The sequence below is a fragment of the Pyxicephalus adspersus genome, chromosome 4 (assembly GCF_032062135.1).
Source record: "Pyxicephalus adspersus chromosome 4, UCB_Pads_2.0, whole genome shotgun sequence".
Lineage (NCBI taxonomy): Eukaryota > Metazoa > Chordata > Amphibia > Anura > Pyxicephalidae > Pyxicephalus > Pyxicephalus adspersus.
In genome coordinates this window covers 86,659,932-86,675,028 of record NC_092861.1, presented here as the reverse complement: position 1 = coordinate 86,675,028, position 15,097 = coordinate 86,659,932, and the positions used below count along the sequence as shown (strand labels likewise).

Genomic DNA, 15,097 nt, shown 5'->3' with positions numbered 1-15,097 from the left:
AACAGCCAACCAAGTGAACAACACTCTCCAGGAAGTAGGCGTATCGATATCCAAGTCTACCATAAAGAGAAGACTGCATGAAAGGTGTGAAGGTGTGAAACGGCTCAAGATCCAAAGCATAGTACATGATCTGTAAAACATGGCGGAGGCAGTGTGATGGCTTGGGCGTGCATGGCTGCCAGTGGCACTGGGACACTAGTGTTTATCCTTGATGTGACACAGGACAGAAGCAGCCGAATGAATTCTGAGGTGTTCAGAGACATACTGTCTGCTCAAATCCAGCTAAATACAGTCACATTGATTGGGAGGTTTAATATTACAGATGGACAATGACTCAAAACATACAGCCAAAGCAACCCAGGAGTTTATTAAAGCAAAGAAGTGGAATATTCTTGAATGGCCAAGTCAGTCACCTGATCTGAACCCAATTGAGCATGCATTTCACTTGTTGAAGACTAAACTTCGGACACAAAGGCCCACAAACAGCAACTGAAAGCCGCTGCAGTAAAGGCCTGGCAGAGCATTAAAAAGGAGGAAACCCAGCATCTGGTGATGTCCATGAGTTCAAGACTACAGGCTGTCATTGCCAGCAAAGGGATTTCAACCAAGTATTAGAAATGAACATTTTATTTTCAGCTTTTAATTTTGTCCAATTACTTTTGAGCCCTTGCAATAAAGTGATTGTGTTAAAAAAAAAAAAAAAAAGAGGCTTTAGTTCCCCACATTTTGATGCAATCTTTTTGTTCAGCCTACTGAATTAAAGCTGAAAGTGTGTGTGTGTGTATATATATATATATGTATGTATGTGTGTATATGTATATGTGTATATATATATATATATATTGTATATGTGTGTACATTTTTTTAATGATGAAGTTCCATTTTAAGAAGCAAGTTCAAATAAGTCCATATCCCATGTTTTCTCCGTTTAATTTGTTGTAAAACTTCTCTAGTCCTTGCAGTGTGAATTTAATGAAGGGCATTCTGTTCCAGTGGGGTTAGCATCTTGCGCTGTCAGATTCTGGCACTATTATCAGATCTTTGTTCTCCATGTACCTATAAAATCTTAGGGAAGATGCTTTTGTCCTTTCTTTGCAATGCTTACTCAACATCCTTTTCTATAGCATCTGTATGTCCTCAAAAAGATAACATTTCCCTGGTGTAAAGGAGATTACTGCTGTTGACATTGCAAACTGTTTATACTGTGTTTCAAAGATTTCTTTAACTTTCTTTAAAGGTTCCTACATGATTGTGGACTCATCCAAACATGATCCTGGAGAGAAGGCCCGCTTACAGCTTCCAAACATGAAGGAGAATGACACTCACTGCATTGACTTCAACTATCTTCTCTTCACTCAAAAAAGAGACAGCCCAGGGACCTTGAACATTTTTGTGCGGGTGAATAAAGGACCCCTTGCCAACCCTATCTGGAATGTCACAGGGGCCACCGGCAAAGACTGGCTGAGGGCTGAGCTGGCAGTTAGCACCTTTTGGCCAAATGAGTATCAGGTAAAGCCATGATAATCTGATTGTTGTAACAACATTGAGATTTAAACTCATTACTCCTAATACCACGATTATCTTTCCATTTCCAGATTAAGATGCGCATTATGATGATTTTACAAAATAGAGATTTAGTTTTTTTTTATTTTAATGCCTTGTTGAAGCAAATATGTTTCTGAATTATTTGCTGTGTTTGTGTGCAGACAATATGGTTTATATTACACACTACACTGAAGGGTGGTAAATCATTGTTCAGGTAAATAGCTTTAATGCGCTGCTCTACATTTTTACATATTAGATGTGAGCAAAAAGTTAGACTTTATCACAATGTTTTTATTGCCCAATAATATTAATGTTTTCATTGACCCACAGGGGAGAATGTTCCTCCTGTGGTCACTGTGTAATTAAGTCTTGTACATATGGGGTCTAGTTTGTATTAGAAATGTATGTACAGCAAGCAGCTTTGTTGAAAAATTTAATGAAGACTTTACCTCTGATTTGCTTTTTTTTTTTCTTCAAAAAACTGCTTGTTACATTCTGTGAGCTGCAATAGTACTTTTGCAGAATATTTAAAGACTTCCAAATCCTTCAAGCAAATTTGGTAATATGAAAGATGTCTCTCCTCACTTGCTTTAAATCCTTCAACAAGCCGCTCAAAGCTTGCATTGTGAATGCTTTCTACCTTGCACACTGCTCTTTTACACACTGAAACATGCAGCTACAGAGAAAATAGATAGATTTACTAAAAATATGATAAACCGTGGTACTTCTTTTATCTGCACATAACTAGGTGTGAACAATGTGAACACTAATATAATTGGAGTTGCTAAGAGCTAAAATGTTCTTTGGACAGTAAGATAACTATTTCTTTTATCCCAACTGTAGGATTTCAGTATCTATACCATGCATCTAAATGTTACCAACTTGCAGCTTTCTCTGCTTGCATGAAAGTTCCTAGAAAAATGCTTTGGCTCTAGGACAGAATTTGAGACAGATACCCATATGAGTCATTTTAACCTTCACCCACAGATTCACAGTTACTGAAAATAAAATCGAATGTGACCCCCCAAATCTAAGAAGATGTTGAAAGTAAACATAGGTAGAGTAAGAATGTTCCATTTGATACATAAAACACTAGTGAAGCAATTAGAACTGTTGCCTATAAAACAGCATCCAGTATACTTTTAAACAGATTTATTAAAATCGTAATGAAGTAAAGTTGTGTAGCTTCAACACATTTCAGCAATAATTTGTTTTTTTTTTTTATCTCTTGTTGCAGGTTTACATGTATCTCTAGACACAATTTTTTTCTTTAGATTTGAGTAAAGTTAGGATTAGATCCCCTGTCAGGTTTTTATTGCTGTATTACACCCCCATTGTGATGATTTCCTCCCCTATATGAACAGGTGACTGTTTTCATTTAGAGAAAAGGACTCCAAATGTATAGATTTATATTATATTATACACTTCCTAGTTTGTTTCTGGGACAGGAAGTGAATGCAAATTTGCCTAGTGGTACACAGAAAGCAAAAAAAAAGTTGCCAAAGGTTTTAACCACTTTTCTCTCACTTCCTAAAGTTTTGGCCAGACACATTTTTGAAGCACTGAAAAAGAACCAGTCATCATGAGCTAATGCTAGATTGGTATTGTGGATTGTGGTATTTGTGACCTTTCACAAATATTTATCTTCTATATAGGTCTCAATATCAATAATAATTTATTATCAGATTTGTACACAAGGTCCATTGTGCTTTTGCTGGTCTTTAAAAGTGAACCTAATTATTGGTAGGCCAACAAACAGGCAAAAAAAGCAATACATTAAACTGCCATGACTACTAAACAAAAGATTAGTGAAGTGAGGGTAAATATGTTAGGCTGCGTACACAGGTTTAATATTTAACGCTGGAAACGAGCAGCTAACGACCGATCGTCCGATAATCGTTAACAAAAAAATTGCATACCAACGCCGCTGAACAAGGACTGTCACTGGAAATGAGTGACCATCCCAGCGGATCCTGATTGGGCGACGATTGTTTGCACTCTTTTGTGTACGGTGGTTCACTTCCTGCATCGTTCAAACAATCGTATCTAGTGCGTGTACACTATTGGTGGATTTTATTTGAACGATCGTATTATTACAACATGTACAGAATTGTGCACAATACGATCGTTCAAAATAATTGTGCATAATCGTTGATCTGTCATTAGTCGTTTGTTTTCTAACAACAATTATTGCACGTGTGTACCTAGCCTTAGCTTTATAATGCTCATGGCTTTGTCCTTTTCTTCTAAATAGAATTTAATAGTTTTCTGTATCTAAGCATTTAGAAAATGTTATGAAACATTGTATGTACATGTCCATTTATTTATCTATCTTTATATAGGAAACCAATAGAAGGAAATGTTATCAGAACTAGGATGTAGTATTGGGACTGCACATTTATTTTGCAGTTTTCTGTAAAATTGCTTACCCCATTAACAGATGTCATTGTGTCTCTTTTGAGTGATTACATTGCTTGGAGCTGTTTAGGGTTTCCTAGAGTGATTTCACCCCTAACCTTTTGTCATTAAATAATGATCACTGCTGCAGGGGCAATAGAAACATGTAAACACAGAGAAAAATACTGTATCACTATTTAAAAAAAAAAAAAATTGTCGGCATAACATGGATAGTTGTCTGACATCATGTACACAGGCATGTTCTTCATCTCGGCAAGATTAATAATTACCTTATGCTTTGTCCACATATGTAACTGAAGTTTGTACAAGGAGTCATTACTTTAAGAAAATCCATTGAAAGTTAAATGCACTTGACAATGAAATCTTGATACTTGTTTGAGTGTTGAAAAATAATTTACAAATGTGCTGGTAAATAGAATGCAATGAGTTTCAAACCCACAACCAAGTAAATACAAATGCCGCTACAGTGTTGGCCAAATTATTGAACCTTGCAGATTTAAAAATATCACTGTAGAAAAAGAAGGTTGCAGACCCACCCATGCTTACATTTATAATATACATTTTAAATTGAATCAGAAATCTGTCATCCTGTTCATAGAGGGAAAATTCTGCACAGGCTTTCCATCCATGCACATATGTCACTGAATCTTAAGCTGCGTACACACGGCAAATTTTTCTCGCCCGATAATCGGTATCGGCCAATTATCGGGCGAAAATCTGCCGTGTGTACAGTCGGTCGTCGTCCATCGTCCGACGACCGTCCTGGCGGATCCATGGACGATGGACGACGACCGATCCTAATGAAAGGGAAGGGGAGAGCGCGCAGCAGGGTGCCGCTCCGTCGCTCTCCCCCTCCCCTCTCCATAGAGCATGAACGGTGCTGTATGTACAACATCGTTCATGCATCGTGCAGTCTTTTCTCGTTGGAAAGGATCGTGAAAGATCCTTTCCAACGAGAAAAATTGCAGGTGTGTACGCAGCTTTAGACATGCTCACTTTTTGTCATGTTAGGAGTGCATGCCTGTACTTTTGTTTCCCTTATGTAATTTTTAATAACTCCAGTACTTTGCCATATATTTGTATATTCCATGGGAAGAATGCATACATTTGGTCTCCACAGTAGATTAGCCATTATAAACCTGGCTTTCTTCAAACTTTTGCCAGGGGTTCCTTAAATCATGGCTGGATGACCTCTCATTTGATTGTTCCTGTGTAGTTAGGGGTCTGATGCCAGGGCCCAAAGCATGACTGCAATAATATTTGTATCTGTGTAGTAGGATTGCATGTGGACCACCACAGTATATTGACCATCAATGTGAAGGTGTCAATGTAGGAATTGTTTGCAATTAATTTATTTTTGCAGGGGTTCTCCAGAACCCGAAAAAAGGTTGAAAGACAGTAGATTGTTGATCGCTTTCATCTGGTTTTAACCTAAAGGATGTTTCATATTTACATTGCCAGGAAGCAGATGGACATTTTTTTTCCAACCTGTGTTCCAGTCTGATTTTACCTACCCTTTAAAAATAAACTTCCAGCAGATCGATAGGTATTTTTGCTATTTTTCCAGAATCTTTAGGTGCTAAACATGGGCAAATGTATATGTGTTACAAAGATATACTTTGTGTGGGTTTTTTCCCCTTATAAGTCTTTTATAAGTCTGTTGAGCAAAGGAACAATGCGTAGTTAATTTAAACATAAGCAAAACCTATTAGAAAGCCTATTCTTTGACCTAATGAATCATAATTGTACAAAACTTAGAATTGTGGAAACTGCTTCTCATCTAATGACTCTTAAACATAACAGATTCACTTCTAAGGACAGTTTGTTGTAGCTAAATACTCACTGCCCTATTTTATATCGGTGTATCTTTGTTCAATATATCCATCCTACTTTGCTGTTTCTACAAAGATGAACATAACAAACTTGCTGACCTAGACTAAAGGTACCCATCGAGTTTGTGCTCCAAGTATGTTATATAGTACTCAGTGATTTATACCAATGTTTCCAAACTGTTATTCTTGCTCATGCTTTCCAGATCTTTGCACAAAATCACTGGTGCAATTTTTAATATAATTTTAATATAGGGAAGATTTTCTGGCAATGAAAACACAAACTTGGTGAACAGGACCAAAATATGATCCTTGCGTAACATGAAACCATATCCTGCATCATTTATCTGCCTAAAACATGACAATTTATGAAGTAGTTTTATATTCCTCAGATAAACTTTTTAAAGTCTGCTGGGTAGTTTTGATAATATTCACAGTGGTCATTATGTGCGGACACATACATTAAATGTGTCATGGAGTCGGTGTTCTTGCCGGAGCCTTTCAGCTAGGTCCACCACCCAGGACTTTTCAGTAACCACCTAGCTGTTTTTGGGTGGTTACTGAAGAGTTGGGTCACAATACAGACGCTGACACCCGCCTACAATTTCTTACCACCCAGTTTAAAATTCTGGTCTGAACACTGGAGTCATATTTTTTCCTTTGTGTACAAATCTAAAATGCTGTCATGTTCTATATTCTTCACCTGGCTTGAATCTAAGTCTATGTACAGATGGTCTTAAGTGTACAGCAACTTTTACAGGGCATTTGGAAGTTTTTCAATTGAGCAGTTTATTATTGTACAGTGTTGTGTAGAATGTTGGTGCTTTATAAATAAAGGTTGCCTATTTCCTCTTTCAAGAAGTATATTTTATATTTAGTTTTAGTTTTATGACTGTTAATGCCGCTCGTAATCAGTGTTGGCAGCAAACCAAAAACCTCAACGCTTCCTAAAATTTAAATGCCTACTTTTAACCAACTAGCAACTGGATTAAAGGAAGGCATTCAGGTTGTTGAAAGCTGTACAAATGCTATGTCAAAGCTTGCTATACACACACCTATGAAAGCTGAACTTGTGCGGAAATGATCGGTCTTTTGTCATGTAACCAAATGTGTGTACAAGTCCAAATGCTTTCCTGATTGTCACCACTTATGTAGGAATGGATTCGCTAATGGCTAATCCAGAAGGATTTGTTTTTTGCAGCTGGGAATATATGTGGTGGCTATTATAATTGGTGTAGTTTTAGAGCAGCTTTTAGCTCACCTTGAGTACTCAATAGGCTTTAAAGTACAGAAACATGTTTGTGTCTCACTGTTTACATTGTTTAAGCTCTTTTTAGAATATTGATTTTAAAAAGTAATCTATTTTTCCTGAACATGGCTTGAACCTTTTACTCATATACAAAAACTAACTTGCCTCTGATGTTTAAAATTGGAGTAGAGAAGAAAAGTAGAAGATAGATGAGTAAGAGAAATTAATTCTGCACTGTGTATAGAAACCTTGGTGTATCCTGACACCTTTATCTGTGGCATGGACCCTGATACATACAGTGTTTTTCAATATAGTCTTTGTGCAGTTGGAAAAAAAAAGGTCACAAATGTAGCTGAATGTTAATACTCCTTGCTGAGCAAAAAACAAAACCTGTAAATTGCTTCATATCTTCTCTCTCATGTGCTTTCTATTCCCAATAAATATAACCTCTCAGGGAGATATAGAGGCTGCCATTGTTGTTATGCTTGTAAAAATGCTATTCGTATCAGCTTGGCTATGCTGCTGACATAGGGTACATTGTGACTTTCACACCTGGAAGTGGAATCATTTCCTTTAATATTTTTTTCTTTTCTTCTTTCTCTTGTTTATCCCTGTGCTTTGCTTCCTTTTTTGTGCTTTCTCTTTCAAAAAAAAATTCAAGATGTTTATTAAGATGTATACTCACTGTAGTAAAAGTGAAGTATTGCATTTTTGTTTTGAGTCTGTGGTTGGAAAGTTATGCAGGCTTCTCCCTTTGTGTTTTCCTTTGTTTCCCACCTACTTGATGAAAAAGCCCACTGTTTATAGATCTCTAATTTTTTCACAAACCTGGGTAGGTGAGGAGGGAGTCATCACTTACTTACCTTTTAACACCTAATGCTTTGGGAAAATATAATGAATTAAAGTAGACTTGTACTCGTGTCCCCTTCAACAATATGTCCAAATTCTCCCTCACTGCTGTCGCCATTTTCACCAATTTTTCTTCCAGGTTAGGTAACTCCCACTTATGAACAGAACCAAGACATGGCAATGTACACAGACCTTCACATGGATATAATTAAATATGTGGATAGTGAAAAGGTCACACTGCTGCTTCTTGAATTGAACTTTGTGTGTGGATGGTGATTGCAGGGAATTTAGATTTCGATAGGGCTCAGATAGTTTACAAGAACCTTCAGTGTTGGTGAAAAGTCTGCTCTAAAGCCATGTGGCATTGTCAATGTGGGCAGATTCTACTTTTACTTCTTTCTTCCTTTTGATAATGACTGCATAGTGGTTATGGCTTTGTCCCAAGCTACAGCCTCAATGTGGCATGTCCAGGCAGATTTTAATAACCCTTGAAGCACTAGTGAATTCCTTAAGTAATTTGGAAAACAAAGCAGAGTCTTTTCTGTATTTGAGCATGAGCCAGCATCCCTACTATCCTAGCACACCGCTATTTGCTGTCCATTATGGGCACAGAAGGTCATGTATTTTGCCAATGTATGTCTGGCTGGGATGACAAACATTAAAATGAATACAGAAAACAATAGGTGCTGGCAAGTGGTGCTCAGTCTTTTTCTTTTTGTCACATGGCCCATTTCTTGTTGCCCTTTTGCTGCTGGCGCATGAGGAATACTGTTTTGGCTATTTACATTTTCTCCTGCTTTTTTACATTCTTGAAACATATACATTTTAGGGTTCCTTCTTCAAAGATAAATGGTCACATTACTTGAAGCGATGAAATCAGGCTGGTTGGCTTTTTATAGCTGTGATATGTGGTAACATTCCATGTTTCCTATTATTAATGTGATGTGTCGCCTGGCTATGTTTGGCTATCTTGATCACATCTGAATCTACAGGATCATTGATGGTCATGTTGGCAAATGTTAGGTTATAACCATCCCATTCTTCTAGCTTAAAAGTCCTTTCTGTGTACTGACTAAAGAACCGTGCAAAGTTTGACTGGTCAGTCAGGATATGTCCCCAACATGAAAACTTGTATCTGTGTTTATGATATACAGTATAGAGGAACCACAAAGTAATTCAGCTGGACAGTCATTCCCTCACCCAGTGCTGGTTATGTCAGGCCAGGGAAACACAATATATGTGTATGGGCTCCAATGAATTTTACTTCTCTCATATTTTAACCTGATCATGAAATGGTATGCTTTGGATGTAAAGTATATTTGTACATGATGGTCTGTAAGCTTTTCTTTGTATGAACATATTTTTTAATTTATGATATTCAGATGTACTAACTTCAGGCCGAATGCCGCATGTTGCTTCAACCATTTCATTGAATACAAACTCCCTCAATTTCAGCTGTCAGTGGCTGGAAAGCGGTTATGGTTATTTTGCAATTGGTGGATTCTGGTAGCCCTGGATGAGATTAGTTTCCTTGGTGGTAAAGGAGTTCAATGAATGCCACATTATCTTGTCCTCTGCCTAATTGTGCTCAAGCCATTCAGAACAGGCAAATATGTCCGTATCTGTTGTTCATGGTGATTGGCACTTGTCTGTATCCTAGTCTGTATTTGGACATCCTATTACAATTATCTCTGGTTTATTACTATAAAATCATTGGTTCTGTGATAATTCTGTAAGCCTACATTTGTTTTGCAGACAGTCCTGTTTCCTTATTCCATTTGCAGTCTTCTTTGTGCTTAGTGGTGCTCTTCAATAATTGTGCCTTGCTGCTTCTGTCTGGCAGTAAATGTTTACTAGACAGTTTAGGAATGATCCTTTCTGCTCTCATATCAGGTTAGTTTTGTCCTGTCTGAAAAACACATATTCTGAGTCCGTATTTAAACTCACTCAAACTAATGTAATTAAATATAATTGCGAATGGCATGCAAAGATTCTCCTATACCAGGGGTCTGCAACCTGTGGCCCTATACTAATGTGATGGCTATAGATGGTGCTTCATCATTGCTGTATTTTCTGAAGTTGAGGAAACATTTTTTATGCTTATGAACTTTCTGTGAATAATGATTTAGCTATTGTCTTAATTTTCTGTTATGATGTCACAGTACACAAAGAAGTACACAAACATTAGTCAGAGTGTGGTGTGTATGCATGTCTGATGTCCCTCTTTCACTCTAGAAGTTGGTCTGGATTTCAATGTCTTTTGAACACTTTTGGATAAAATACAACAAATTCAGAGAAACAGAAGAACAGCATCTCAAACTAGAACTGTTATAACAATTGGACTAACCAAGGGTATCACATGAGTGAACAAATTTGCATCCTAGTTTTTTTTTTTTTTTTCCCAATACTGGTGAAATGTGAATATTTTACTTATTGCACTAATTCCTGAGATTGGTTAGGGTGATTGTATCAGAAGAATTTTGAGGTTACCTCAATTTTCACCCAGTTGTCTATCTGTGACCAAGCCAAACCTTGCAGTGTTCAACCTAGGCATTTTTTAAAGCCAGGTGGGAAGAAATTATAGGCGGGTGGCAGCCCCTGTATTGTGACCCAATTCTTCAGTAAACAGCCGAGTGGTTACTGAAAAGTGCCGGCTAAAAGGGGCTCGGGGGATCACTGCTTGGTGTTGGAGTATACCACAATAGTAAGATGTCCCCCATATCCTGTCATCCCCTAATAGTCCTGTATATCTATGGGCACTTTAATGTGCATGTTGCATGTTAATATACTGGGGGATTTTAAGCTACTGAATAGTGCTACTAAGTGTAATTTTAGACAAATACAATAAATATGTATTGGGGACAACTGTCAAAGATGGGAATTCTTCTCAATCTTTGCATTCCCAGGACTTGAGGAGAATGCATAGTGCATATATACGCTTCTAATGGTAAATGTCATTGTCATGTCCCTAGCCAGTACAGCTTAATAATGTTATAGGCTGTAGACACTTCCTCCTTGACACACTAAATAATTCTGCTGTTTTTACCCCATACCATAACATGGGTCATTATTTGGCACTCTGTTAGTTGTCTGGTGTAGCTAACATATGAGAGTTATCTGATTCATCTCGTTAACAAATGACAAATATCTGCCGGCCTTCAGTCTGTTTATTGTAGTATAATATTGGAGCTGTGTTTGCATTTGTGATTTAGTTTCTTCAAGGTTGACCTATTCCATATGTATAAGTTCTGTTGTTTGTCTCACTCCCTTATATAATGCACAGTGTAATGCAAAATTAGTAACATGCAGCTTGTGCAGTTTTATTTGTCTCTGTAAAGCTTGGAAACACAGTAGAGCTGCTTTTTCATCGTCTTGAAGGAGCTTTTTTCACTTCTCAGTAGATTTGTGCCACCGCTTTTTTTTTTTTGCAAGCCGGCTAACTATCCTCCTGCTATGATATTAATGAAGTGATTAAAGTTTGTGATGTGGAACCATAGGCAACACTTTACCTAAACTGCTCTGTTGCATTAAGTGGTTGTAACGTTTTGATTAAGAAAATATGAGTCTTTTTATTGGCCACTCGGTGTGCAAAATATTCATGGGCTCTGGAAAATTACTTTTAAATATCTAGGAACCGAGCAGAATAGAAATAAAATTCCTAACTCAAAGGTCAGTGCTAACAGCCGTGTCATTATGTAACTAACCCAATCTATTCACAGACCGAGAGAAGCTCAGATGTTAATAATCAATGATAAGTCTGCACTTCTGGCACACAGCTTTTCTGATTATTAAATAAAGATGAATTTGCTTTGTGAACTTGACCACTTTTTTTAAAAAAAAATTTCAACAGGAAAACATGTTGCATCAAGTACCTTTTTAATAAGATGTGAGGCTCAGAATAATAAATTCCTAATTCATTTTATTGGTGCCTTTAAGACTGCTTTATCATGAATCGTTCTAGACACACACTTATAAGTGATACTTTGGCTCCTACCCACTTAGTAGTAACAGGCCCCCAAAATTGGATTTGTTGCTCACAGGTCTACCAATGAGCTGCATAATCTCTGCAAAAGCGGCAATACATGTAGCAATTTGCCATCCATTCAGATTTGACAACATGTGCAAATATTGAGATGAATTCAATCAAGAGCTTGCTAAATCAATTCAGCGGTGGGTCTTTGGTTTTAGATATTTAATCAATTAAGTGTTTGATCATATTGGTGTGTAGTTACCTTAAATAGTGGCTGCTGTCTGAAATATTAAAATGGGAAGAGTTATACAGCCTGGTGGCCATTAATTCATGTTGTCCGTAAGGAATGATGTTATGCACAATATGAATGTATTTAGGGTAGGCATTTGCTAGAACACTGCAGAATGCTCTAAAGTCTTATGAGCTCAGTATTGTGATTGAAATATAAAAGGAAGAAGGGTTCTTAGCAGTTGTTCAAAAGAAAGGCAGATTGTGGGTCTGCTGTCATAGCCGATGGAAGTGCGCCCATTTCTAGGCAGCTGTAGGCAGGAGAGATATTCTTAAATGCCAGCTTTGTCTCTTTATCTTCATAACATGTGTTATTGACCATATATTCTTTTGAAACTTGGAGCTTGAAAAATAGTCTTGTAAAGCAAATCTCAGCCTAGCACAGAGGACATGATCTATGGTGTAATTCACAGCAAGTCATATGCCCTGTGGGATACACATCCCTAGGGTCATTAATCCTGCTTGTCTGTGTGGTATCCAGATAAACTCCAATGTGTTACTAATTTATTTCCCTCTGTTCCCTCTTGTCCCTTTCCAATTGAAGAGTAGTATTAAGCATTGACATCTAAAAAATATTGGGACTTAAGGCAAGACTCCAGGTAACTTTTATGTGTAATTGTGATTTACACAATTCTTTCACATCTACGTCCAGAAAAGTCATTCTGCTCCTTTACTATACTGCATTTTGGATCACATTCCTCTTAGAGTTAATAATGTCAAGTCGTTGTACAAAGAACCAGCTGGAGGTAGAGCAGCGACACTGAAACCGCATTGCTGAACCTGTAAATAAAGGTTACTTACCGTACCTAGCTGTATATTGTGACAGGTGAGTTAACAACTGGCTGCACAAAACTGAAGTTGCTTTAGTAATATATATTTAAACTTGTAGTTCTACACTGAATTTCCAAGTGATGGAAGAGTGTAGATGATTTCCATCTTGCCGCTGACTACACAGTTGTTCAGTTACTTCCTGTATTTTGCATAGTTACATGTTTAAATATAGGAAATATAGGTTTATTTCACACATTCAATATTTGTAGTCACTGAAAACCCTATAAATATCAATAACCAGTTATTTTTTGTGAGTTTAGAAACCCGATCAGTTTTTTTTTTCTTTTTTAATAAAATCTACTGTTGTTGGCAAGAACTTGTGTCTGTAAGTCTAGTCTGTATTTTTATTGTTGCAATAACAATATAGCTACAAAAGTAGCTTTAATTTGAAAATGTTTTGGTTACAAATTGTGTCATGTAAGCCCAACTGGTTAGTCTTTTCTGTTAGGAATACTGCTCACGAAGTTATTACAAATACCAGAAGGCATCACACATTCTCATTACAGATAACTGTTAATAAAATAGCACAAGAGTTTTGTGTATAAATAAATTGTATAGGATTTTCTATTTTTCTATACTGTGGCAAAAAACAGGTGGTACTTGCTTGTTACCGTCATGTTTTTGGCCCTGTGTCCCGCTTTAGGTATGAAAATATTTAATCTGCCAACCACATGGCTGCAACTGCATTCAGGTGTCAAGACCACCTGCTGAAATCCACAGATAGCTCTCAATGAAGTAAGGTGATTTAAGTGAATTTGAACATGGAATGGTTGTTGGTGCCAGACGGGCTGGTCTGAGTATTTCAGAAACTGTGCTGATATGCTGGGATTTCTCAGCACCATCTCTACGGTTTGCAGAGAGTGATGTAAAAGAGGGTAAATATTCAATAAGTGGTAAAATTTTCTTTTTAATGCCAGAGGTCAGAGGAGAATGGCCAGGCTGATCTCAACTGATTGGCAACAGAAACTCAAATAACCATGGTTCATAGGTGTACCTAATAAAGTGGCCTGTGAGTTCAATTGTCCATGTATATATCTTTAATAAAGCCAAGCTTGTATGGCTGATTAGGTATAATAATGAAAAACATTATTTACTAAAGCAGGATAACTGCAGAATAGGTCTGTAATTTCTTTCTGTACTATGAGTTCTAATAAAACACTCCACCTCTTAGGTTGGTCTGCTCTGTAGTGAAGTCACATCCAGTGTGCTGCCTGCTGATTGATGTCATAAGGAAAGTTCATGCAGGTTGCTCATGTTAGCTTTGGAAACTGCCAAGCTGCCTAGATTGATGTGCAGAGAGAGTAATTGCTCCTGCCTCTTGTCACAGCAGAAACCTATTTAGAAGTCTCTCCTATTTTTTTTTTTTTTTTCTAGCAGACGTGTTTTGGGTGTTTATTAAAGCATTCTTTTTGACTTAAAACCAGGATTGGTGGACATTTTCATCCATGCACAGCAATGCTGCTACTATCTAAGGTGTGTGTGTGTGTGTGTGTATATATGTATGTATATGTGTATATATATATATATATATATGTATGTATGTATGTATGTATTGTGTGTGTGTGTGTGTGTGTGTATATATATATATATATATATATATATTATTAGCCTTGCTGGGCTTGAAAAAATGTGTCTTTGTATGAACTTTTGAAGTATAGGTTCTGGTTAAAACTTATTTAAAGACTATAAAATGGAACCTAATGTTTATCACAGAAGAAAATCTACAGTACATGCCCATTTCCCTTGTTTTCCCCTTTAAACGCCCAGCAAGTCTTTACTCCAGAAAAATGAGCTCCTAATTTTCTGTTGTGGGCTTAAAGCACACAGCAATTCTGTAAACTGACTTTTGCTAAACTACTTCATTCATCCCACTGTCCTGATTTGTAGTCCCTAGATAAAAACTGGGAAGGCTAAATATATTTGGAGATAAGTGTTAGAATGTGTCTTTCTAATTGAGATTTACCCGCTAGAATGTTTTATTTATTGCAATACATAGAAAATTAAAAAAAAACGCACCACCTAGGGGGTAAATTGGTTGCTTAATTGTTATCTGGTGTTTTCCTATGTATCCCTGACATAAATTTAATTTTAATTTACAGAAAGGCATTTTTTTTTCCT

General features: G+C 36.9%; 1 protein-coding gene across 1 annotated transcript in view; it reads left to right on the top strand.

Annotated features, from left to right (window-relative positions):
- Window positions 1-15,097, top strand: part of PTPRK (protein tyrosine phosphatase receptor type K) — a 229,580-nt gene that overhangs the window by 59,691 nt on the left and 154,792 nt on the right. Inside the window, exon 3 of the mRNA XM_072410218.1 lies at window positions 1,238-1,509. Coding sequence (XP_072266319.1) covers window positions 1,238-1,509 — 272 coding nt within the window. The remainder of the gene's footprint in view (window positions 1-1,237; window positions 1,510-15,097) is intronic.